This window comes from Microtus oregoni, unplaced genomic scaffold (genome assembly GCF_018167655.1).
Source record: "Microtus oregoni isolate MIOR12 unplaced genomic scaffold, Mior012 000002F_ref0000024, whole genome shotgun sequence".
Classification (NCBI taxonomy): Eukaryota; Metazoa; Chordata; class Mammalia; order Rodentia; family Cricetidae; genus Microtus; species Microtus oregoni.
In genome coordinates, this window is record NW_024543061.1 from 49,200,001 (window position 1) to 49,223,681 (window position 23,681).

The following is a 23,681-nucleotide window of genomic DNA, read 5'->3' on the forward strand; positions in this document are numbered from 1 at the left end:
TGAAATCTTAATTTAGTTTATAAATTAGTTTATTCCTCACAGGCCTAAAATAACACCTGTCATATAAGATTTCCTTTGTGGCATGTTTTTGGTATGAGACCAAACCACAATGTGTGTGTGTGTGGGTGTATTTGTGTATATACACATACATGCACACAAACACGTTCACTTCCCTCCTTATAGGTTATATGCTACTGAATGTCTTGTTCTATACTTAGCACAGTGTTGGGACCCAGCAGAACTTTAATTTTGCTCTGCTGTGCCATCCAAATAGCAAAGGGCACCGTGGAACCTTCGAATTGCAAAATTCTACAAGTGTACTTTAATATTATATTTGAGTGCTTAATTTAATTTTCACTTTGAATCTGTTGCTAGGCAACCAGGAAGATGGGGCAAAATCAGCAAGGCTAATTTGGTTCTGTTACTAGTGTGTTAGCATCTCTTATATTTACATTGACAGTTGGTTGTAAATACACTTCAGCCTATGCAATGCTACATTTCATCCAAGGAAAATATTTGCTGAGGAAGTTGTTCAAGGCTTTCAATTGTGCATTGCTTAGATTCCTGCTGAGTTTTGAGCCTGTGTGCAGAGCCTGTTTGTTTGCTAAGTGACTTGGCCACAGCATACACAGGTATAAGATGGTACTTCCCATTGCTTCCTATTCTTTAACATCATGGATTCTGCCTGTTCCTCATATCAACTTAAGTCAAGTTGTTAGTTGTTGTTTAGGTTTTGGTTATGTATAGCAGCAAGCTGTTGGTATATGAAGTATGTTAGAGGTAAAAAAAAAATAGGCCATTTTATTTCCTATATTTTACCATTGATGAAAATTGAAATTGTTAGTGCCATTGGTCCTTAAAGTAAGTCATATGTTAAAAATTGATGCTGCTAAACAGACCCAGTGGGTCATAAAAAGCGAAGAGAGGTGGTAGTTGAGGTGGGAGTGGCTGGAAAGATGGTCCAGCAGTTAAGAGCACTTGTTGACCAGGGAGGGTGGGGTTATTGCATACAGATAAATGAGTAGACGGGGTTTATGATGTACATCTGGACAAGGAGGCAGGGGTAGCTCATCCCTGCAGGAGCCGTCTCTCTAACGAGCAGTCCTCAGGCTGTAACACCTTGTGGAAGGGTGAAGATACAGTGGACATTTGCACTCAGACAGAGTGAGACTTCTCCATCCTCTGAGGCATTGGCCCTTGACAGGATTGTGTCCATGTCAGTAATACACATTCACTCAGGACTTAATTTCATCCCTGCAAGGGCAGTATATGGATTTTTCTTATGTTGAGATAATTATTTGAACAAGCAGGATTTATTGGAGAAGGTCTTCTAAGAAAATCTGTTTTAATGAGCAGATGAGAATAAGTGATTTGTCCCTTCTCATGTACTTAAAGGGTGCGGTTTTTCCAAATTGGGCATTTGCTCCAAGTTTATTAATTTTACTCTCTCTATCATACTATATGATATCTAGTATGTCAAAATTAATTTCAGTGGTATTGATTTTAAAAACTAGTTTCCTAAGGAAATTATTTCTGAATTTTTGTTTTTGTTATTCTGGGTAACTTGGTCAAGCTAAGCACATGTTCTACCCCCACCTCCAGCCCTTTGGACTTTTTATTTTGGCATGGTCCTCTTAAAATAAATGGACATTTTAAATGTTGTATATACAAGTGTTACTGAACTTAAATAAATACAGGACAAAACAGGCAGGCATATAGAAATGAGACTTTAGTGAGAAAGATGGCGATGAGACAGAAATGTAGTGTCTCGTTTAACACAGTGGCCACATTGTTTTATGCCTCATCACAGGCATGGACTTGTTTTCGTTCCTGCTTTAGTTGCTGTAAGGGGACACCTTGGAGAAATCACTTGAGAGGGGAAAGAATTTATTTCGTTCTTTGATTTGAAAGAGAGTCAATGCCTAGGTCAAGGAGAACATCCTGGTCGGGCTGAGATGGCTGGAGCTTGCTTTGAGTTCATTCACATCTCAGCAGATAGGAAGCAGAGTGTTTTGTCAAGAAGTAGGGTCAGTGGGCTGGGGAGATGGCTCAGAGGTTAAGTGCACTGGCTGCTCTTCCAAAGATCATGAGTTCAATTTCCAGCAACCACATGGTGGCTCACAACCATCTAAAATGAGATCTAGTGCCCTCTTCTGGCGTATAGGCACACATGCAGGCAGAACACTATGCATACTAGATAAATAAATCATTAAAAAAAAAAAAAGAAGAAGTAGGGTCAGTCCTAACCCTAAAAGGCCCATGGTCTTCATCCACCACATAAGGGCCTTGTCCGAAGGTTCCATGGCCTCCAAGACAATGCCACCTGCTAGAGTCAATGCTTAGTGTGAATTTGTCAGGGACATTTCACACTCAGATTGTTACAGCTGCTTTAGGATAAGGTTCATCATCCCAAGACAGTATGCTGCAAGTTTTTCCTATGGTTTCTACCTGCTGCGTGACTTTGACTTAGATCTGACTAGATCCTTATTCTTTACTTTGGGGTGGCTGACAGGAAGAGCAAGAGTAGGGTCACATCTGCCTTTCTGTTATTGGCTTAGTTGCTCTGCTGCTACAGTCATTGCGTCAGTTTCTTTAGAGAAATCTGGAAGTCACTTGTCCATGCTGTATAAGGCAGTATAGTATAGTATAGTATAGTATAGTATAGTCACAGAAACCCGGGACTACTAACAGGGATCAATTAGGATGCACTGATCACAGGGGTCAAGGGCACATCTATTGGTCTCAATTTGAATTTTGCTTTTTGAAATTTCTATATCCCAGAGAGTCATCATGCACTTGTCACTTAAAAGACCTTTGTTCTAGGAAGTGCTTTCAAGTAAGCCGTGTGTGTATGTGTCTATTAGTTTTGCACTTAAAAAATTCAGTAAGACCAAATAATGCATGTATGTATTGTTGTATTCAATGGGGACTTTATGGCTTTAGGGTTATCTACCATGGATGGATGGTGGTAATTGTGAAAGATTAAAAACACTGGGTTTTGACATGTAGTCCCAGCTCTGCCATTAACTGCCTTGGTGACAATAGACAATTGATTATTTTTCTGTAAACCTCAGTCTCCTCATCTGTAGCTTTATACAGTGATGGCAAAAGGGCTTTGTACCAACACACATGTGTAAGATATTATAAAACCTTAGTAAAACTGGGAAGCCTTCTTTCATAGGCTGTGTATATAGCATCCCCAGTAACAGCTTTTGCCTTTTGTTTTTCTTTCTAGATTGCCTCTTTAAACTATGTCCTATGAACCGATACTCTGCGCAGAAACAGTTCTGGAAAGCTGCTAAGCCTGGGGCTAACAGCACAACAGATGCGGTGCTGCTCAACAAATTGCATGTATGTATGGAGATGACAGTATCAGGGATGGGGATGTCCAGAGTGGTCATCTGGATGGACCCTGAGGGTGGCTGGAACAGGGTTGTTTATGTCAGTCTCTGACCCCATCTGATGGCTTTTAAAATTCATCATCACATCATCATCATCATTGTATTAGTGTTTTGCCTGTGTATATATCTGTGCACCATTTGTGTATGCAGTGCTCAGAAGAGGTCTTTGGATTTCTTGGAACTAAAGTTGCTTATGGCTGTGAGCTGGGAATTAACCTAGGTCCTCAACAAGAACAGCCAGTTCTCTTTAACTATAGAACTCTCTCTCCATTCTCCTGACTTTTTTTTTTTAAACCTAAGAAGAAATAAACTACAGCCATCTTAAGTTATTTTTCAGGGAAGTGATACTCTTTCCCCCCTCCACCTGCCCTGCACCCACAAAACTTCCCAGGAGTGGCTTGAGGCAAAATGGCAACTGAAATTGAATCTTGGCTCAACTATTCATTGACTTTGAACTTGGGCAAATCATATAGCTTCTTCTGACTCTGCTCCTTACCCATAAAATGAACACAATGGTCATGGTCATGTCCACTTTAAAAGGAGGCTGGGAGAAGCACAGTGAAGGATACATGGAGGTCTTAGGAACACCACCAGTCACCTAGTTAATGCTTAATAACTTTTGTTCATTCTCTAATAGCGTTTGACAGTCATCATTGTGCTTATCATATTGATTGACAAGTAAGAGAAGTGCTCACAGTACCGCTGACCTACTGTGCACCACAGTAAGACTCTGAGCCTTTCTGAGACAATTACTCTATAAAATTATGATGGAATTCTTCTGCTACCTGACACCTGGAGGCTAAGCTTTGTAGAAGCTCTGTGTGATGTGTGGAAGGTGGATCTTGGAAGGATCCGGTGTAGCATTACTGAATTAGTGACTACTCCATACCTCACACTGTTTTAGCTCTCTCCACGTCACTTCTGTGTCTCCTTAGAATGTAAATTGCATGGGCTCAGGTCCTTGTGTCACTCTCGTTTCTTGCTGAGCCCCTCATGTCTGCAGTCAGGATTCACATACACTAGGTACTCAGGAAGCAGACAGGAGAAACATAAACATGGTGCTGCTTGGTTTTCAGTCATAGCTTGAAGATGGATGCTGGGCCCTGGAGGAGCTCGCAGAGTTTCTGGTCTGAGCCTGTTCTGTTTTAGCTCAGATGTGACAGTGTCATAGCCATTTGCATCTGATGAGGTTGATGTTATGAGAAGGGGTCCTTCCCTCAACCTACGCTGTTGCAATGAGGGTTCTGTGTTTCAGTCAAGATCCAGTGTTCGGGGTCCTACCTTCTGTCAGCTCATGTTGAGGCCATTGTGAAGCAGACTACCTTCCAGTGTGCCTGAAATGAAATCCAAACTTTTTCCTGTTATGTGTGTGGTTGTCTGTGCCTAGACTCTGAACTTCTCTCTGGAGCTACTGTACTCTTACTATACTGCACTGTAAAATACAGTATAATACAGTACACAGTACTATACTCTTATTATAGGAGGATTTATTCACTTTATTTTATTGAGCAGCCCACACTCAACCCCAGTCACATGACCTTTCCACTCCCAGCTAATCCTGCTTGGGTCATCCTTAGCCAGGCTGCTCTTCAGCTAGGACCTTTGCATCCTTCTCAGCAGAGTGCTCCCTACATACTCCTCCTCCGAGAGATGCTTCCTGATTTCCCCACTTCAGCTTCCTGTTTACGTCTTTCTCAGTGCTGAGTATAGTCTGCAATTATGTTTAATGAGTTCCTTAATTATTTGTCACTAGTGAAAATAGCAGCCGTACAAGGTCGGGCATCCTCTCTTGTTCTCACCTGTTATTAGTTCTTCCCATGGTGTCAGGACACATGAGAAAAACTGGATGCCTGAGGGTTCTACTAGGTACTAGAGGTAGGATTTGCCTTAACCATCTAGTAGCTTCTAGCAAATAAAGAACGAAGAGGTAATGCCACCTTATAATTAATAAAAAGGTAATGCAGGGCAAACTGTCCTTTGCTGTTTAAGAGCATGTGGCACAGGGGTTAGAGGAAGAGGGAGTAACATGTAAGCCTCAGTGTGAGGCATCTCCGGGATTAACAGAGCAGAAGAAAGAATGGAGACTAGAGATACTGTTAATGATTGAAGGGATTACGTCACTATTAGAGTGATTGTGATGTTGGCCTTAGGCGCCATGGGCTCATTGCTCCCACCCCATAGAAAATACTGTACGATTTTGCAGGTGTTCAATGGATTCTTAGGTATCAGTTTTTAAAATAACTTACCAAGGAGAAATTTTAAAAAAGCGATTAAGTTACATAATAAATAGTACACTTAAGTTAATGTGTCGTGACAGCTGTCCCGGGAGACAAGGGAATCAGGGCTTGCAGGACTTGACTGATACCAGCAGGTAATACTTGGGATGTGGGAAGCATGTTGTCTGCTAAGGCACTTTTCAAAATGACCAGCGGCTCTCAGTAATGTTATGAAGAACATACAGCATACTCTTTGCTTCATTCAACAGTACCTGCACTTCGGGGGAAAAATATACTGGTGACAGTACTAACGAAACACACACAATTATGCTCTTTGCTGAGGTGTAAAGTGGAGTGGGGCCCTGAGTTATGAAAATTACAGGTGCCTTTTAACCCAGGTAAATGTCTAGGCAGCCCTAAGATTGTGTGGGATGAAATGAAAGCTTACTGCACAGGACCAAGCCCGACATTTCATAGGAACCAGCCTACCTCACTCCTGTCTACTGAATGTCACTGGCTCCACTCCTCCTCTTCCAATCATGGTGCCAATCCCACTCCTGCAAGCCTGTGGTGGGAACGTGGGCCTCTCGTTGAACGGGTGGGGAAGGTCCTTCCATTCTCCTTGCTCCTAGGAGAGCACTACTGGGTGCAGAGACCTAGGGCATTATCTTTGTGAAAACCCTGGGTGTCTTTAGTTGTCTTGCCTTTGCATCTCTGCTATGAAGGTCACTCTGTACAGTGAGATCTTAGCAGTACATCTCCAGCTCTTTCTTCTTCTGTGCCTTTCTCCTTGCAGGGGTTCAGATTAATACTCCTCTAAACCATCAGGAAGCCAACAAGAATAAAAGGGGCTTGTAGGGTAGTGCTGCCCTTGGGGTTCCTACACGTGCAGGTCTGCAGAAACAGCACCACCCCCCTGCAGCAGTGCTGTGTGGGAAGGTGGACTAAGGGCTGCGCATGGCTTCTGCTTTGACAAGTAAAGATAGAAATCGATGCTTCAGTGTGTAATACTTGGATTTTTAAAGTATGCTGGCAGCTAATTCAGTTAAGGCTTAAAGCATATGCTCCACTGCAACTCCGGATGGCTGGGCTAAAGCCAGATGTGAGTCTTTAGGACCTTTGCAACCGGTAATCAATGCCTTCTTTTGATGTTTACACTGCAACTGGAGTGGGCAAAAGAAGTGTTCCTTTAAATCTATTCTTAAATGTGATTAAAAGCTTCTCTCTCTCTCTCTCTCTCTCTCTCTCTCTCTCTCTCTCTCTGTGTGTGTGTGTGTGTGTGAGAGAGAGAGAGACAGAGACAGAGACAGAGAGAGATAGACAGACAGACACACAGAGAGACAGAGATACTAAGAGATAAGAGAACCAGAAAGATGAGGGAATATCATGTCCTTTATGCTATTTGTTTGTTTGTTTAATGCTAGGAAAGCCAGTTCTTTGCCTCGATGTGAACTGGCTGGCATGGCCTTTCCGTCTTGAATGATGGTCTGCCCTTGATTTTGTGTGGGTGGTACTTTTTTGCTTAGTTGGAGTTTTTCCCCCTTATCCCCAAATCTTCTGACTGTTTTCGTGCAGCCATTGAAATGTATTTTGGTCAAAGTCCTCCTTGCCTGTGGGGACTGGTGGCTGGTCCCCAGTGGGTTTTCATTTTTATTTTGGTCAATTACCGGGCAGCACCCGGGAGTCAGAGGTCAGGCTATTTTTAATTAATGCCATTTAAGGAATTTGTTGTCTAGACCACTCAATATCCTTTTGACTGTGGTAAGCGATGTGCACAGCCCTCTGAAGGAGAATGACATCTAGTGGCTGCTTACTGTGTGCTTACTCCTCCAGCAGAAGCTGGATTTTTTGTTTGACTCTTTAGGTCCTGATTTCCCAGAAGTCTCTTGGCTAAATGAGTTAGCGTCACTATCGTATCATAATGTTAGTTACAAAGACTCTCTAGCTGATGTTTCCTGAGAGTGGTTTGCCCGTGACCTTGAAATGAGTGCCCATACTGTTTTAGTTTTTGAGAATAAGCATGTCATTAAGCCATTTGACATAAGCCAAGCAGGGGAGTGACAAATCTTTATTGTTTTTTTTAAAGCCTGGGATATGAGTAGCTGTTTTTCTGGATCCTTAACTCAGTTTCCTATTACGTCATTGAGAGCTCATTGACCTTACACTAATATCCTTCCCCGACTCTTCCAGTGTCCCTTCTGTACTGATTTAACAATGCTTGTTTTATTTCTGAAATAAAATCGCAGGTGACTATATCAGGGTTCACCTTGGTCTTGTTTAGAGCACACTGTAGTGTCAGTTGTCAAGAAACTGGGATGGAGTATTTTGTTCTTAGAAATTATAAACAGTCCTTGATCCACTATAAAAGGAAAAGGAATAGTAGCTATTTCATTTGGCAAGATCTTTAAAGAAAACATAAAAAAAAATATGGCTTTTAAAAGGATATTTGCCAGAGACACAACGAAGATATAGCTCCAAAAATCACACAAATGAGTGCTATAGCTTCCAAGGCAAACACGAACAGGAAATGGAAAGACCATTCATTGCTGGTATCCCTGAACCTTCTTCCTTGAAGACTAACCTTGGTCTTCATCATCTTGTGTGCTTTGCTCATACCCTGCCCCGCCCGAGAGACTTTAAACCATTGGTGGGGATGTGCTATTTTCTCTCATTTCAGTGACGTTTGTTTGTTTCACAACTTGGTTGTGAGATAATAGAAGACTTCATTCCCACTTTTAATGGCTCCATGATTGCCCCACTGTATGACAACATTGAAATTTTAGATAAACATTTTCTATGGAGAGGGCAGGATTGGGATACTTATTCAAGATTCTGACAAATTGTTTTGGCCATTTGAAAAAAAAAGTTGGAACTTTTTATTTTTGTTCGGTTGTCTTAGAAAGACAAATGCCTAGAAATAAAATTACTGAGTAAAGTTATGTCCATTGAGACAAGCCCTCCCCTCATCCCTCGGCCGAGATTCCTTTGAACATTTGTCAATTCACTGTGTTGCAGTATGTTCATGAGATGAATTTGAAAAGTTTAACAAATCATGACCTCATTCTTTTCGGGGAAGTGGGCAACCTTAGTCTGTGGGTCCTGGTGCAATCTAGGTCTTGCTGCCTTTTAATCTATATCTTATGTTGCCTACTGAACCTAAAAGTCATGATGGATGTTTTTGTTCTAGAAACTAAGTTTTGTCTTGTGAGGGGATTATTTAAGGACTGATGCATGTTCAGGTATATGTATGTGCACATGTGCAATTGTGCGTGTGAGTGAGAGAGAGAGAGAGAGAGAGAGAGAGAGAGAGAGAGAGAGAGAAAAGCCACAGGTCAGCTTTGTGTGATGATCTTCAGAAGACAGAACTGTGATGTTGTTGGTTTTGTTTTGTGTGTGTGTGCAAGGGAGGGAGGGAGGAAGGGAGGGAGAGAGAGAGAGAGAATGTGCTCACCTTTGACTGATCATAGATCCCATAAATCTGTCTCTTCTCCAGCAATGAGATTACAAGCCTGTGCTTTCCTGCCTGGTGTTTGATGTAGATGTAGGTCTTGGGGATTGAACACGCAAGTCTTCATGTTGTCTGGCAAGCACTTTACCAACTGATCCATCTCCCAGTCCCTACACTAAACAAACATATTTTAAATTCATGCTATTAGTAAAAAGTGAATTAGAGACTTTTTTCTTCATATTATAAGGAGCTTAGAAGTGGTCTCACATAATGGCCCGTAAGTTTACTGCTTTCTGTGTTTGTTCAGTGACCTTGTTAGCAGACATGAAAAAGTTGTAATTCATAGTTTGACAAATTTTTAACTGTGATCTTCCACAGTGTCTTTAAGGTAGTCTTTGGTTCTATTCTCTACTTACTTCCTGTGTATTTTCCTTTTATTTTAGCCAGCTGTCCTTGCTCTTCAGTTTCACTTCTTTGTAATTAGTTTCTGTTTTGGAATAGTAGTACCTTTTTGATGGTCAGCTTGACACTGATTTGTGCTCAGTCTTAGCATGGGTAGAACTGTCTGAGTTAGGGTTTCTATTGCGGCAACGAAACACCAGGAACAAAGCGAGTTGGGGAAGAGAGGGTTTATTCAGCTTTTATTTTACTGTTCATGACCAAAGGAAGTCAGGTCAGGAACTGAAGCAGGGCAGGAACCTGGAGGCAGGAACTGATACAGAGGCCATGGAGATGTGCTGTTTCCTGGCTTGTTGTCCCTGACTTTCTTAGCCTGCTTTCTTAAAGAACCAAGGACTATCAGCCCAGGGATGGAACTACCCACAATGGGCTGCGCCATCCCCCGTCAATGACTAATTAAGAAAATGCTCTGTAGATTTACCTACAGCCAGATCTTATGGAGGTATTTCCTCAACTGAAGCTCCTTCCAGCCAGCATAGGGACTAAATATTTTAGGCTCTTAGGCCTTAGGCTGAGGCTTTTGGAATTTCTTGGGAATAAGAAAAGGTTCATGAGAATTTTCCATCTTCAAATCATTTGAGTCCAAGAAGTGCTGTGCTACTCAAGAATTCTGTAAGCATGAAACTCACCACTGTGATATTTTCGGCATAGAAAAGCTCCATTTGCTTGGGTGTTTTATTTTCTTTTTTGAAAATATTTTATTTTCCTCAATCGATATTTTTTTTATCTCTTCAGTTTCTATGCAGTATTAGCCGAGAACAGCTTAGTAGAAAAAAAAAAATCACTCTGTGTAAGTGTAAACTCTCATTCCAAATGAATCCAGGCTAGTGTTTGGAAAACTACCTGTGGAGATTACAGAGATCTCTCTAGAGTAGGAAATACAGGGTGAAAATTGGGAGAATAAGGATGGGGTGGGGGATGGGAGCAGGACTGAAGATCTGCATGGAGGCCATCACGGAGACTGAGTGCTGCTGTGTTGTCTGCAAGGCTTTACCACCAGAGATGACTGGAATTCCGTGGCTTTATCTTTGTATTAGTGAGAGTAGAGGACTGGCATCTCACTCAAAAAGAGCGGGAGAGAAATGGGTGAGCAGACCCCTCTTTGGGCTGGTGTACATGTGGCTACCTGGCAGGGATTCCCACTGGTAGACAAGTCATTGTCTTCCTGCACATTGTTGGGCTTGTGAGCTGAGATTGCTTCCTGTAATCTTCTCCAAAGCTCAGCTTTCTAAATTGCATGCGCCGCAGATAGAGCTTGAGAAGATGCGGAATTTGTAGGAATCATTATGGTTTTGATCCAGCCCACCTAAACCTTGTTTTAAAATCATCTTGAGAACATTGCTTAGTTTTAGAATCTTCTCCCTAATAATTGTTATTAAATTCTATTCTTTGTCAGTGTTCTGTTGCTGTGAAGACACACCATGACACAGCAGTTCTCTTAAAGGAAAACATTTGATTGGGTCCTAGTTATAGTTGAGAGGTTTGATAAATTATTATCATGGTAGAAAGCATGAAAGGATGCAGGCAGACATGTACTGAAGAGGTAGCTGAGAATTCTACATCTGTATTGGCAGGCAGCAGGAGGACAGAGACACTGGACTTCTGACTTGGGCCCTTGAAAATTCAAAGCCTGAGGCCCTCATCAGTGATACACTTCCTCCAATAAAGTCACACCTACTACTCCAAGAAGGCAAAAATTTCATAATCCCTATGAAGTAACACCACTCACTAATGACCAAGCATTCAATCTGTGAGCCTGAGGGGCCATTCCTGCTCAAACCACCACATTCCATTCCCTGGCCTTCTTGGCTTGTACCCGTATAAGAATGCAAAATTGCAGTAAATTCAACTTCAGAAGTTCTGATAGTCAATGACAGTCTTAACACTGTTTAAAAAAAAAGTTCAAGGTTTCAAAGTCTTTTCTGAGACTCACAGCAATCTCTTGACGGTAACCCCTTGTAAATTCAAAATCAAAACAAGCAGATCACATAGTTTCAACATACAATGGCACAGGATATACATTACCATTCTAAAATGGGAGGAAAGGGAACATAGTCAGGAACTTCTAGACCAAAGGAAGACCACAAAAACCAGCTGTGCAAACTCCAAACTGCATCTCTATATCTGATGTTAAAGTGCTCATCAAATCTCCAATTCATTTCAGCTTTGTTGACTTCAATACACTCCTCTTTCTTGGGCTGGTTTCACACCAGGTCCCACAGCTTTGCTTGACTGCTAGCTCATGATTCTGGCAGCTCCGTTGTCTTGGGGTCTCCAAGGCAATCCAGGCATCACTACACAGCTTCACACGAAGGCCTCTCTGGACCTCCATGCAGGGACACCCATGACACACACCTGATCTCTGCAGCTTTTTTTCACTGTGAGGGGAGATTCCATAACCCGTTTCTTCTATCCTTGACTCTAAAACCAGAACCATATGGCCAAATCTGCCAAATTTTTCAGCTTGCTGGGGTTGGAACATGGCCTTCTTGTTCAATTCCATTTTCACCAGCTTTCTGTTTTCCATGGTTTCCTTCTGTGCCTAAGCTTGGCTGTCCTGAAACTCACTCCATAGGCCAGGCTGGCCTTGAATGTTGTAAGTTTAGCTGGGTTGAATCTTACTCTGAGATCACCTCTCGCTTTATCTCATCTAGCAACAGGCTTTTCTTTAGTCTGTTTATCTCCTTGAATGTGGGACTTAACTCCATTATACTTCCTGGTTCCCCCTTTTTCCTCAAACTCTACATTGTATATTTTTTCTTGCTCAGCTTGCTCCTTTTCATAGATCTGCATAAGACAGGCCACTAGTAACCAAGGGCACAATCAATACTAAGGTGTTTTGAAACTTTCCCTGTCCACACTGTTAATTCAAAACTCTTCAGTTTAGCCTCAGGAATATTTTGTGTGTGTGTGTGCAAGGGCCGAAAATAGCTACATTCTTCACCCAAATATGACAAGAACCATTTCTAGGCCACATATTAGTATTCTTCTCCTCTGAAATCTCTTGAGCTGTCCCTTACAGTTCAAATCACCCTTAGCACCATTGTCTTCTATGCTCCTACTAGTATGACCCATTAAGCTTAAAACATTCAAGTGCTTTTCTAATCCAAAAACCAAAGTCCACATTCTTCTAAACAAAAGCATGGTCAGGCTTATCACAGTGTTGGGTCCACGGGGGTCGCCAAAGATGTGGACAGACCACCAAAGTCAAATAAACCAGAAGCAAACTTTATTTCAGAAACTAGATTCCAGGGTGAGGCGGCGGGGGGGGGGGGGGGGGACTCCATGGGGTGCAAAAAGCTAGATGAGACCACAGCCAGAGATGGATTTTGTAAGGCTGTGGCAAAGGCCGGTTTCTGAACTCACCTTTTTATAGTAGGGGCACCAAACATTAGATCTGAACAAAGAATTTTTACAATCTTAAGGTAAAATTCAGATACAGATTGCTTGCTTTACAATCTTTCTTAACACAGTTTTTCAGTTAAACTAGTGTTTGTACTTAATCTGCTGTCTTCCTTGGTATTTCCAGGTAGTGTTTACTGAAGCCTGTGCTCTCCCCTTTGATGCTGCCAGTTTCACATAGTAGGGATAATGTATAACCCAAAGGTCATTTATCTATCTCCTAAAAGTTGACTCAGCTCATATCCATCAGTAATCAAGGATGGCTGGGGGTATTAGACTCTCAATTTGGAGAGAGATGTTTCAGCCTTGTAAATAGAGCTATGGGTTGTGAAGCAGAGTAACCCACTGTTAATAGTTAATCCTTAAGCTGCTGAGGAAGCTGCTGACAGTCTGCTCTCATTCTCCTAGGCTTACAGCTTTATATTTCTTTATTTCTACATTCTTATTTTTGGAATCTACATTTTTTTAATATTCTTATTCTTGGACTCTTCAACAGCAGTTGCCCAGTCCCTAGTATCAATTTCTATATTAGTCAGTGTCCTATTGCTATGAAGAGACCCAATGACCATTGTCATCATGGCAGGAAACATGAGGGCATGCAGGCATGGTGCTAGAGTATAGCTGAGAGTTTTATATCTGGAACAGAAGGGGAGGAGAGAGAGAGAGAGAGAGAGAGAGAGAGAGAGAGAGAGAGACTGGGCATGTCTTGGGCCCTTGATTATGCAAAGCCCACCTCCTGGTGACACACTTCCTCCATCACGGCCACACCTACTCCACTAAGGCCAGACCTCCTAATCTCTGTCAAGTAGTGCCACGCCCCAGTGGCCAGGAATTCAAATCTATAAATCCACGGGGCCATCGCTATTCTACCCACCACATTATCTTATTGAAAGACTGGGAATATAACTTAGTGGTAAAACATTTGCCGAGCATGAGTGAGGCCCTGGCTTTCATCCCTAGTTTACAATAAGTAAATAAAAAATTAATTAAAATGAAAAATTATTGAATGCTATGATATGTCTTTCATAATCTTCTGTAATATTTGTGGTAGTGTGTTAATGCTTGTGAGTTCCCTTTTGTGGTAAGAACACCAACGAGGGTTTGCTAACATATCAACTTAGTTGGATGATAACATGCCCACAAAGGCCTGTGAAAAGGAAGGTGTGTTCCCTATGAAAGGGACTCCATTGATATCTGGCAGTGTCTTACCTGATGAGAACATGGCAAACGAAAGTTTCTGAAGTCGTAATACATTATTGGTCATTAGGCTGTCACCTTCTGTCATTTTCTGTATGTAATTCTGTCCTGTTATGTGTCTTTGATGCATTTTAAGGATGATAGTGTGCTGCTTATTGTCCATGGTATCAGTAGTTCCCCATTGCCGTATTGTGATATAGTAGTTCCTTTAACAATGCTTGGACAAAAGAATGAGAAAAAGCTGTTCATGGTGGTGGTCCCAGGAGCCCCTTCAAGTAGCTTCTGTTTGCCCTTGCTACCTTTCTAAGCATGCCAGACTTGACTGCTAATTTTTCCAACCTTACTATAACTCCACAAACTAGGAGTTTAACCAAAATGCACATTTGTGGATTAGCTCTGTCACTTAGTAAATTCATGATTAAAAACTAAAACTGAAATAAAGCAAAATTTGTTATATACAATAGAGAAAATAGTTCACCCGAGCCCACTATACTCAACATCCAATTAATTACCTGTGTGATATTGACCAAACCTTTAAATTTGACTGTTTCTTATTTTAAAATAGAGTAATCATCTTCCTTTTAAAGAGCTACATGAAAATTAGAGAGATTATGGTGAATAAATATTTGACAGTAATCAATAATAGACCACAATAGTACAGTGAGCAGTCACTATGCAGGGTGATGTATATGAGGTGTAAGTACTGCTTTTATTCTGGTTTTACAAATAAGGAAACAACGTCACAGCTGTTTCATAATAAAGTTCTCAAAACCACATGCTGCTCCAAATCAGTTTTTATTTTATTTCAGAGCCTTAAACAATATTTCCAAATCACAAGAAGAATGCAAAATTCTTTCTGTCCTTCCTCTGTTGTTAAAAGATATATACATGGTCTTGACTAGTTTTTCCTAAGTCAAATGTCCATGACATCCCTGAAGAAAAAGCTCATTTTAATAATCCCCAAAGGTCCTGACAGCTGAGACATAAGCCAGTGCATAAGCAAGGCCGAGTTAGATGAGCTTCACAAGCTCTTGGCTCGTTCCATAGACCCTCGGGCTGTGCCCAGGGGTTTGCTTGGTTCTGGTGACAGTGGTTCTGTATTGCTGCAGAGGACTAGAACCCATTTGCTCTTGGTGACCAGTCTTCCTTGTCAATGTTATAGCATGCTGCAGACCTGGAAAAGAAGCAGAATGAGACAGAAAACAGGAAATTGCTGGGGACCGTGATCCAGTACGGCAATGTGATCCAGGTAGGTGCAATCTGCTCTTCTCTTCTGAAGCTGAAGCATGAAGAAGAAAGAAACCGAGGAAGCAGCTGTGTCGCTTGGCGTGCCATTTCCTTGGCAGTGGGGCTCCAATAGAGGCAGCTACTTTATTGAAAACAACCTAGACAACAACAATAGCAAAAACAGCGACAATCGCCTCATGTTTCTTGTTGTATCACTTGGGCATTTTCTTAGTTTGTGTCATGGTGTAAGCATTTCCTTTCTCAGCCAATTACTGGTCACGTGTGTCCAGATGGTTCAAATGGGAAATGCCGTGCCTGAAGAAGACCCTAATTGTAATGGTTTGACTTAATTTATGATGCTTGGGAGTTCTCTGTGTTTAGTGAAAATTGAATGCCCTGTAAATTTGAGCTTTTGTTCAGAGCTGTTTGCCAGAGAAAACAAAAAGAGTTCTTTGCACGCGAATATATGTATTTACAAGGTTTCATGCAGCACAGGCTGGCCTCATGCTCATCAGGTAGCTGCTTGACCCTCAATTCTTGACCTTTCTACCTCCACTCTCCAAGCATTGGGATTACTTTACAAAACTTTAATCATCTGTACCCTCTTTAATAAATTGTTTATTAATCAAAAGTATTTCACAACTGTTGACATATTTTGTGGTTGTTTGAGTCACCTGATATCTCTGTACCCTTGAACCTGCAATGAATAACACAGTACAAAGAGGCTTCCACAGGTCTTTACCAGAAGGTTCTGATCAGACCTGGCCCAGTCTTAGAGATGAGTTTGGGAGGAAATCCTAGGGATCATCTTAACGTACCCAGTTCCCAGATCATTTTAACCCAGGCACAGCGACAGTAGTTATAACTGTTGAGTACTCCGTCTGTTATCTGTTCCAGCTTTTGCAACCTTGTAAATTACTAAATAGAAAGGATTTTTTTTCGTATTTTTATTGCTGTTAGGTATAGAGCAGTGCAACTAAAAAATGTTTTCAAAGAACAACTTTGTGATTTTTTTTTTAAAAAAATGGGAATTGCAGAAGTTAACTTATAGTTTTGCTAAGTTGCCTAGGATTGCCCTAATCTTACTAGGATTACAGGTATTGGGGTTATCATTCCTGGCTAATGCTTTTTGATTAAATGGTTACTTGGGTTCGGTCTTAGTAATAGCTCTTGAAATCTATTACTACAAAGATCAGGTCCCTGTCCCTTTGAAGTTCTGTTCTGTTATCAAGCTAGGCCAGTGTTCTATGGCTCAGAGTAGAAGACACTTAGTTGGTTAGCCTGGAGAAATGGAAGGCACCAAGGATGAAAAAATTTCGTGGGAGATGCTGACAGCTAATCTGTATCGGCATAAATAAATGCAATGCAGATACTAAAGAATATTCACACTTTAATGATAAACTTACAGAACCGAAGTTCCCACGTGGCACAGGAGGTAGGAAGGAAAGGGGCCGAGCTGCCTCTCCGCGCACCCATTTATTGGCAGGCATTCGCCCGAGGCAAACCCCGCCCCCTAAAGGGGCTGTCTTAACCCTACACTAATCCATGCCAAAACATTGGTAATCATTTCTTCTTCCAGGGTAGTTTGAAATGATCTCAGCTTTATTCTGCTCTCAGGCTCACCTGTGGGAAAGTAAGCCTGTGTGTGGAGGATTAGAGGCCATTCACCAAAAGAGCATCAAGGGCTTGGAGCACATTACCGGCTCCTGTTTCTCTTGGTCATAGGCTTTCCAGGACTCACAAATTAACGCCTCCACTCTCAGCAACCCCATCAGTAGATTTGTGGGTCCCTTAAGGGTGCTCGTGTGTTCTCATGTAAACAGGAGATATGGCAGCCACAATGGAATCACAAGCTGGCCTTCCTTCTCTAGAGCCGGGGAAGTCTTGCTTTCCTGTTTTCTCTTTTACCTACCAACGCGGGGAACCTTAGTAATACTTACTGGCCCAGATTATTAGGCAAACTTTCCTATTTGGATCTTCTCTCCTCCCATGCTTCATGAAATCATCATCCCAGAGTAAAGAATAATATGCTGGGAGCATTGAAGGTGGATGTCCAGGGTCACCCCGTTCATCACAAGGGATAACAATCGTTGATAGCATTGCCCTTTAAATCTGGCTATTGCCTATTGACATAGTTACCTTCCTTGGTCCCCTTGTGTATCAGTGACTAGTCAGACCACAGTTCCTAGCCCCGTTTACAAGGTGATGGCATGCCTCTCTAGCAGCTTCCAGATGACAGCGTAACTGGCTTCTGCATTATCTATCTCGTCCAAGGCCACACTGGTAAAAAGGCAGACAATTTTTCCTTCCCTCCTGCCCTCTTCTCTACTTCCTTCACTGTTCCTTTTCTTGTTCCTAGCATTAGGTACTTTGTGTTTCTCCTGCTTCTCAAACAGCTTGGTGTTGGGAGGAATGTTTGATAAGTATTTTATATGACCAAAAGAGCTATGGCAGAGTAGACTCGCTCATGCCTTATTCTCTTGGTGGATTTTTAGCTCCTGCATTTGAAAAGCAATAAATACCTAACTGTGAATAAGAGGCTTCCGGCCCTGCTAGAGAAGAACGCCATGAGAGTGACACTGGACGAGGCTGGAAACGAAGGGTCCTGGTTTTACATTCAACCGTTCTACAAGCTGCGCTCCATCGGAGACAGTGTAAGTGCAGCTTCCCCACCAGGAAATAACCCATGCCTTGCTTCCAGCCCTCACTTGCTTGAGGCTCAACTAAGAGAAGTTTAGCATTGGAGCCACAGGCAGAAGAAGAGATCCGATTGCTATGGAAACTGGTGTTTGGGAAACAAGGAAACGAGAAGAGAAGTGTGACCTAAATACAGTCGCTGTTTTTCCTACTGGGCCTCTGAAAAAATCCCATTACCTCAGTGATTTTACCATGAGAACAGCCATCCTGAATTAATATCCCGGTTGAGGATCCCTTGCCATTCCATTTCCATGAGTGCTCCAGAAATATCCAGCTATTTTGGAGATACCAAAGGACAGAAAGTGGAAAGGCCTTAGTAGGGAATGGGAGTGGATTGCACGCTTACCCCATGCTTCCTGAGTCAGTAAGCAGGGCTGCTTCTCCATCTCTTTCAACTGCAGTAGCCGCCTGGGATTCTGGACAATACAGAGCCACAGGAATTCCTTTGCAAGGCAACTGAGAACACTCTGGATATCTGTTAAATTAGTCAGTCATTACGTGGGCACATACTTAGCGGTGAATATGTTTAAATGCTATCAGCTACGTACTTGACCTTGTTAAGGTTCTAAAATAGATGCTTTAAGGGGAAAAAAAAATAAAAAGAAATTGGCACCTTAAACAGCATGAGTGTTCTGGAAATACTCACCTACCCTTTACTTTAAACTAGGTTTCAAGCCAGGTGGTGGTGGCGCACACCTTTAATCCCAGCACTTGGGAGGCAGAGGCAGGTGGATCTCTGTGAGTTCATAGCTAGCCTGGTCTACAGAAGTGAGTTCCAGGATAACTAGGGCTACACAGAGTACACCTTGTTTTAAACTTCCCGTCTCCCCCGCTCCCATCCAAAAAAAAAAAAAAAATACCCTACACACCAAAAAACCCAAGTTTTGACATTTTTTAGTAATGCCATTTAAGTTTATAATCTGTGGTCAGATCAAATATTTTGTGTTTGTATGCATATCATCTAACAGTAGCAAGCTGGTCTCTCACTGCTGGCCTACAATGAATATTGAGCCACAAGTGATAGGTTCTTTTCAATGAACTTAGATTCATTTCAGGTTATAGAAAATATGACCATATGTATTTCTAAAATGTATCATTCTCAAAATATGTGGGTTTTATCTTGTAAGAAGACAGACATCGCATTTGTTTCCTTTCCTTCTTCTCCCACCGTCAAAAGAAAATGCAGGGCTGAGGAGGTGGCTTGCTGTATAAGCGTGAGGAGCTGAGTTCAAATCCCCAGTCTCCACATAAAAGCCAGTCTTGCCTGTGTGTGCCTTTAACCCCAGCATTGGGAGAGCAGAACAGGCAGATCCTTGAACTCACTAACCAGCCAGCCTCACTGAGAAAAAGAACTTAGTTTCCTTGAAAGAACTTGTCTCAAAGAGATAAGGTAGAGAATGATACAGGCTGTCCTACATCTTTGTCATTTTTGTCTGGACTACACACACACACACTTGATAATGTACTGAGATCTGAGATTTGTTTTTAGCAAATCTTTGCTTTTCTGTCATTGTCATTTAATGTATTTGACTTAGTTAAGATTACGACATGAATAGTTACCTTTTTAAAAATAGTTTCTCCCATCTAATAGGGTTTGACTTATTCATGCCTCAGTGCTTTAAGGGTGTCAGTTTAGATAGGAGGTCGGACTAGAAAGAATCAGGCTGTCTGACACCTAAGGGTAGGTATGAGTCTCTGGTCAGGCATTTGTTTCAGTTATAGAACATTATCTTTAAGTGTCTATTGCTGGGGACCAAAGAAATGGCCTGTAACTCCAGTTGCATGGAATCTAAAGCCCTCTCTGGCTTCCATGGAACAGAATATACATGGTACACAGACAAGGTGGGCACTCTCACATACACGCAATAAAATAAAAATAAACCTTTAAAACGTAAAAGCCATTTATTGCTATAAAGGAATTCAATTAGAAAATAGATTTCTTATGTTGTAATCACAGTTCTGAAGATCATTGCTCTAGAAACATGACTATGACTTCATTCTTTCAAGCATAAAGATCGCTCAAAATAGCATCCTGCTTTCCCTAAAATTGAGTCGAGTTTATTTATACAAGTGTCTCAACTAAATACCAAAAAACCCTTTCTTAGTGCGCTGGACCAACTTGCAAAGTATTGAAGTATAAGCAGCAACAGTTGTGCATTGAAATCCAGCCTCAGCCGTCTTTCAGAACACGAGCCGTACTTGCGCGGGTCGGCTTGTAAAAGTTGTAGGTCCCGAGATAGATGGCCTCCCAGGACCATGCGGCACTCCTGTTCTTCCCTTTGCAAAGCTCTGTTGCTCCTTTCTTTCCAGGTGGTCATAGGTGACAAGGTGGTCTTGAACCCTGTCAACGCTGGCCAGCCTCTGCACGCCAGCACCCATCAACTGGTGGATAACCCAGGCTGCAATGAGGTAAGGACGTTTGAAAAAGTCCATGTCCTGGTATATGGATGAGCTGTGCCCCAGGAACAGGCCTTGTGGGACCAGAGTGTGTGTTCACTGCATGTGACTTCAGCAGCGACTCAGGACACTGAGCCCATTCTGCAGGGAAAGAGCCCAAGGCCCACAGTGGGTAGCATGAGTTTTGTAGGTCTGTAAATTTTGCGTCACTGAATAATCATTCTCTAATTTGTTAATACCTGTAAAGTCCTTTTGCCACTTTTCCCCTAGCTTAGCTGTAGGGGCACAGTTTGCCAAGTTGTCTTCCTAAGTAGAGTACCTTTTTTAATCCTAAAGAGGTGACAATTCAGGCATGCACAGCCCTGCTGGGGGGATCGAGTTTTTAGCTGTACATTGCTAAGCCTCTCACCAGGCAGTTGCAGACCTGGGGTTGTAGCTCTCTTGTGCGAGAATGTCTGTGTTACAGAGAGAACATGAGCTCTAGATTGAGAAAGATGTGAGTTCAAATCTCAGTCTGTGGTTCCTGAGCTCTGATCCATCGGTGAGTTTCTCTCTCTCTCTCTATGTGTCCATAGTCTGAAAGGAGGGTAGAGTTTCTTAGGGTGCCGCTAAGGATGAGGTGAGATGGTGAGATGGTGTTAGTACGCCCTAGCTGTGTGATTTTACAAATGAGGGCTCTTGCTGCTGCTAACGACCACTAACATTTTCACTTGTAGGCCCCAGGCTCATTTCTTGGTATCTCATTCCATCTTCAAAGTATTTGATTTCATTTGGCCTTTACATTTGTAGCTGTAGAACCAGAGACTTGGAGGAAAAGAAGGCAGGGTTCCTAAAGGGGTAGGAGAAAACCAGGGCTTGAACCTTCAAGTCAGATTTGGAGCATCTGTAGTGATGGGTATAAATCGGTTATTTGTTACCCAAATTTGTTGCTCATTTCTTACTCCCCAGATGGCTTTTCTGGTTCTTTGTTCTCCTTGGTGTCTGTATTCATGGCCTATTAGCTACTCTTCTCATTGCCTTGACAAAGTACCTGAAACAAAGCAAATAAGGGTTGTTGTTCACAGGCATGGTGGGGAGGACGTGGAGATGGGAGAGGCACAGCTCAAATAGTGTTAGGCTGTGCATTCCTCCATAGAACAGGCATCAGAGAGAGAGGACAGGAAGCTAGGCCAGGCCATAAACCTCACGGCTTTCTACTCTAGAGCCCTACTTCCTGCAGCTAGGTCCCTCCTCTTGAAGGTTCCAAATTTGCCAAAACAGCTCCACCAGCTGGGGACCATGCTTTCAGACGTGAGCATACAGGAACATCATAGCTATCTGAACTATAATGAGAGGTTTGTACTGAAGCCCAGCCTTCCTGGCTACAGTGAAGAACTTTGGGACTGAATGATATCGTGATTCTAGGAGCTATGTGAAAAATTAACTCTGCTTTGCGTTCTAGGTCAACTCTGTCAACTGCAACACAAGCTGGAAAATCGTCCTTTTCATGAAATGGAGTGATAACAAAGATGACATTTTAAAGGGAGTAAGTTGGATGCTTTTTGGCACTCTGCTCTTCTCAGGACATCAAGCTGGTTTTCTTTTCAAACTCATTTTCCCCTTACTCCCATCTTGCACGGACATACAGGGTGATGTGGTGAGGCTCTTCCACGCTGAGCAAGAGAAGTTTCTCACATGCGATGAGCACAGGAAGAAGCAACATGTCTTCCTGAGGACAACCGGCCGACAGTCAGCCACCTCGGCCACCAGTTCCAAAGCCCTGTGGGAGGTGGAGGTAAGGAGTGGACCTGCAGAAGTGTGGTGACAGTGGCGTGGGGCGTGGGGGCTGGGGATGCAAGTGCTGGAGTTCAGAGTAAACCTCTCTGCAGATGTGCTTCTAAATCATATCCAAGCATTTATTAACAAACAAACAAGCAAGCAAGCAAACAAACAAACAAACAAAAACCAAGTAGAGATGGCCCAGGAAAACATGCACACCGTGATATACTAGATGGATGGTACATGGCCCCATGGAGAAAGATAATATCTATGTATTCTTTCCCTGAGTCACCAGACATGGCTGTTTCTTTCTTTCCCCTTTCCTCTTCTGTCCTCCCACCTTCTCTTGCTTGTTTATCTGTCACAATATTATTCAGTCAAATAATCCACCTGGCATTGATCAATGCATGGCTCCCACACTGGTGTTGGGACTCAAGTTGTGAGATAGTGTCTTCTATAGATAACAGAGAATCTGTACTCATGATATCTGAACAATATGGTTACCTAAAGAAGACCTGAAAAAAATGACATCATCAGTTGACCTACCTTGGTGGATGGAAGAGAATCTCAAAAGACCACACTTCAAGGGCTACAGCAAAGTAGTGGCCACAGAGAGAGGAGTTGTCCTCTCCAGGGACAAGCCCTCTGATAGGTTACCCAATCCTAAGTGATCAAGACCTAAGTGTTTATACCTGTGAGCAACATTGAATTAACTCAGCAAGTTCAAATAACAACAAGAATAATATGAATAACAACAACAATAATAATGCAAGAGGCCATGGATTTGAAAAGAATACTTAGAGAGTGGAGGGAAATCTTGTAATTTCAGTACGCATGCATGAAATTCTCAAAAAATAAGTTAAAAACAAAGGAAATGAGCATTCTGATAGCAGGCATACTCAGCAGGATGGCCTACGTGACAGGAGGGGCATTTCATGTGCTCTGGAGGTTTTGGTAAAGGAGAATGAACTGATTGAGTAAGGATTAAGATTTCCTAAATGTTATTGGATGGTCACACAAAAGGCCCTGTTAAAAGGCATCACAAAACAAAACCTAAAGTCATGATCTGGGAAAGGGGAAGGTAGAGGGGAGGGGATGAGAGCTGATAGTGAAGGTGGAGGGAGTAAACAGAACAAATGGATTATATGCATGCATTGAATTGTCAAATAATTGTCATTGAGAGAATTAGCATCTGAGCTTGTATCTACTAGATGATCTGCATTTTAGAAGGGAGATAAGTGGAGTTGGTCATGTCATGGAAGGCTAGGAACTGGAAACAGAATATGATACAGCCTTGGCATAATATCATTGGCTAACCCGACTTTGGGACAACACAGTATGAACATGGGAAAATGAACTCATTGGAGACCAGAGAGCCTCAAATTGCACCTTTCACGACTGCAGGGCATTGGGAATGTCACTCACAGGCAGGAAGAAATGTGGCAAAGTGTTTTGAGTAACCGCACAGTCAGCATGCTG

At 42.2% G+C, this 23,681-nt stretch overlaps 1 protein-coding gene across 12 annotated transcripts in view; it reads left to right on the forward strand.

The window, feature by feature from the left end:
- Itpr1 (inositol 1,4,5-trisphosphate receptor type 1) overlaps positions 1–23,681 on the forward strand; it is a 339,707-nt gene that overhangs the window by 125,954 nt on the left and 190,072 nt on the right. For all 12 annotated transcript variants that reach the window (XM_041641645.1, XM_041641653.1, XM_041641709.1 and 9 more), the window contains 6 exons: positions 3,236–3,351; positions 15,286–15,372; positions 17,846–18,004; positions 20,358–20,456; positions 21,886–21,969; positions 22,072–22,218. In XM_041641645.1, coding sequence (XP_041497579.1) covers positions 3,236–3,351; positions 15,286–15,372; positions 17,846–18,004; positions 20,358–20,456; positions 21,886–21,969; positions 22,072–22,218 — 692 coding nt within the window. The remainder of the gene's footprint in view (positions 1–3,235; positions 3,352–15,285; positions 15,373–17,845; positions 18,005–20,357; positions 20,457–21,885; positions 21,970–22,071; positions 22,219–23,681) is intronic.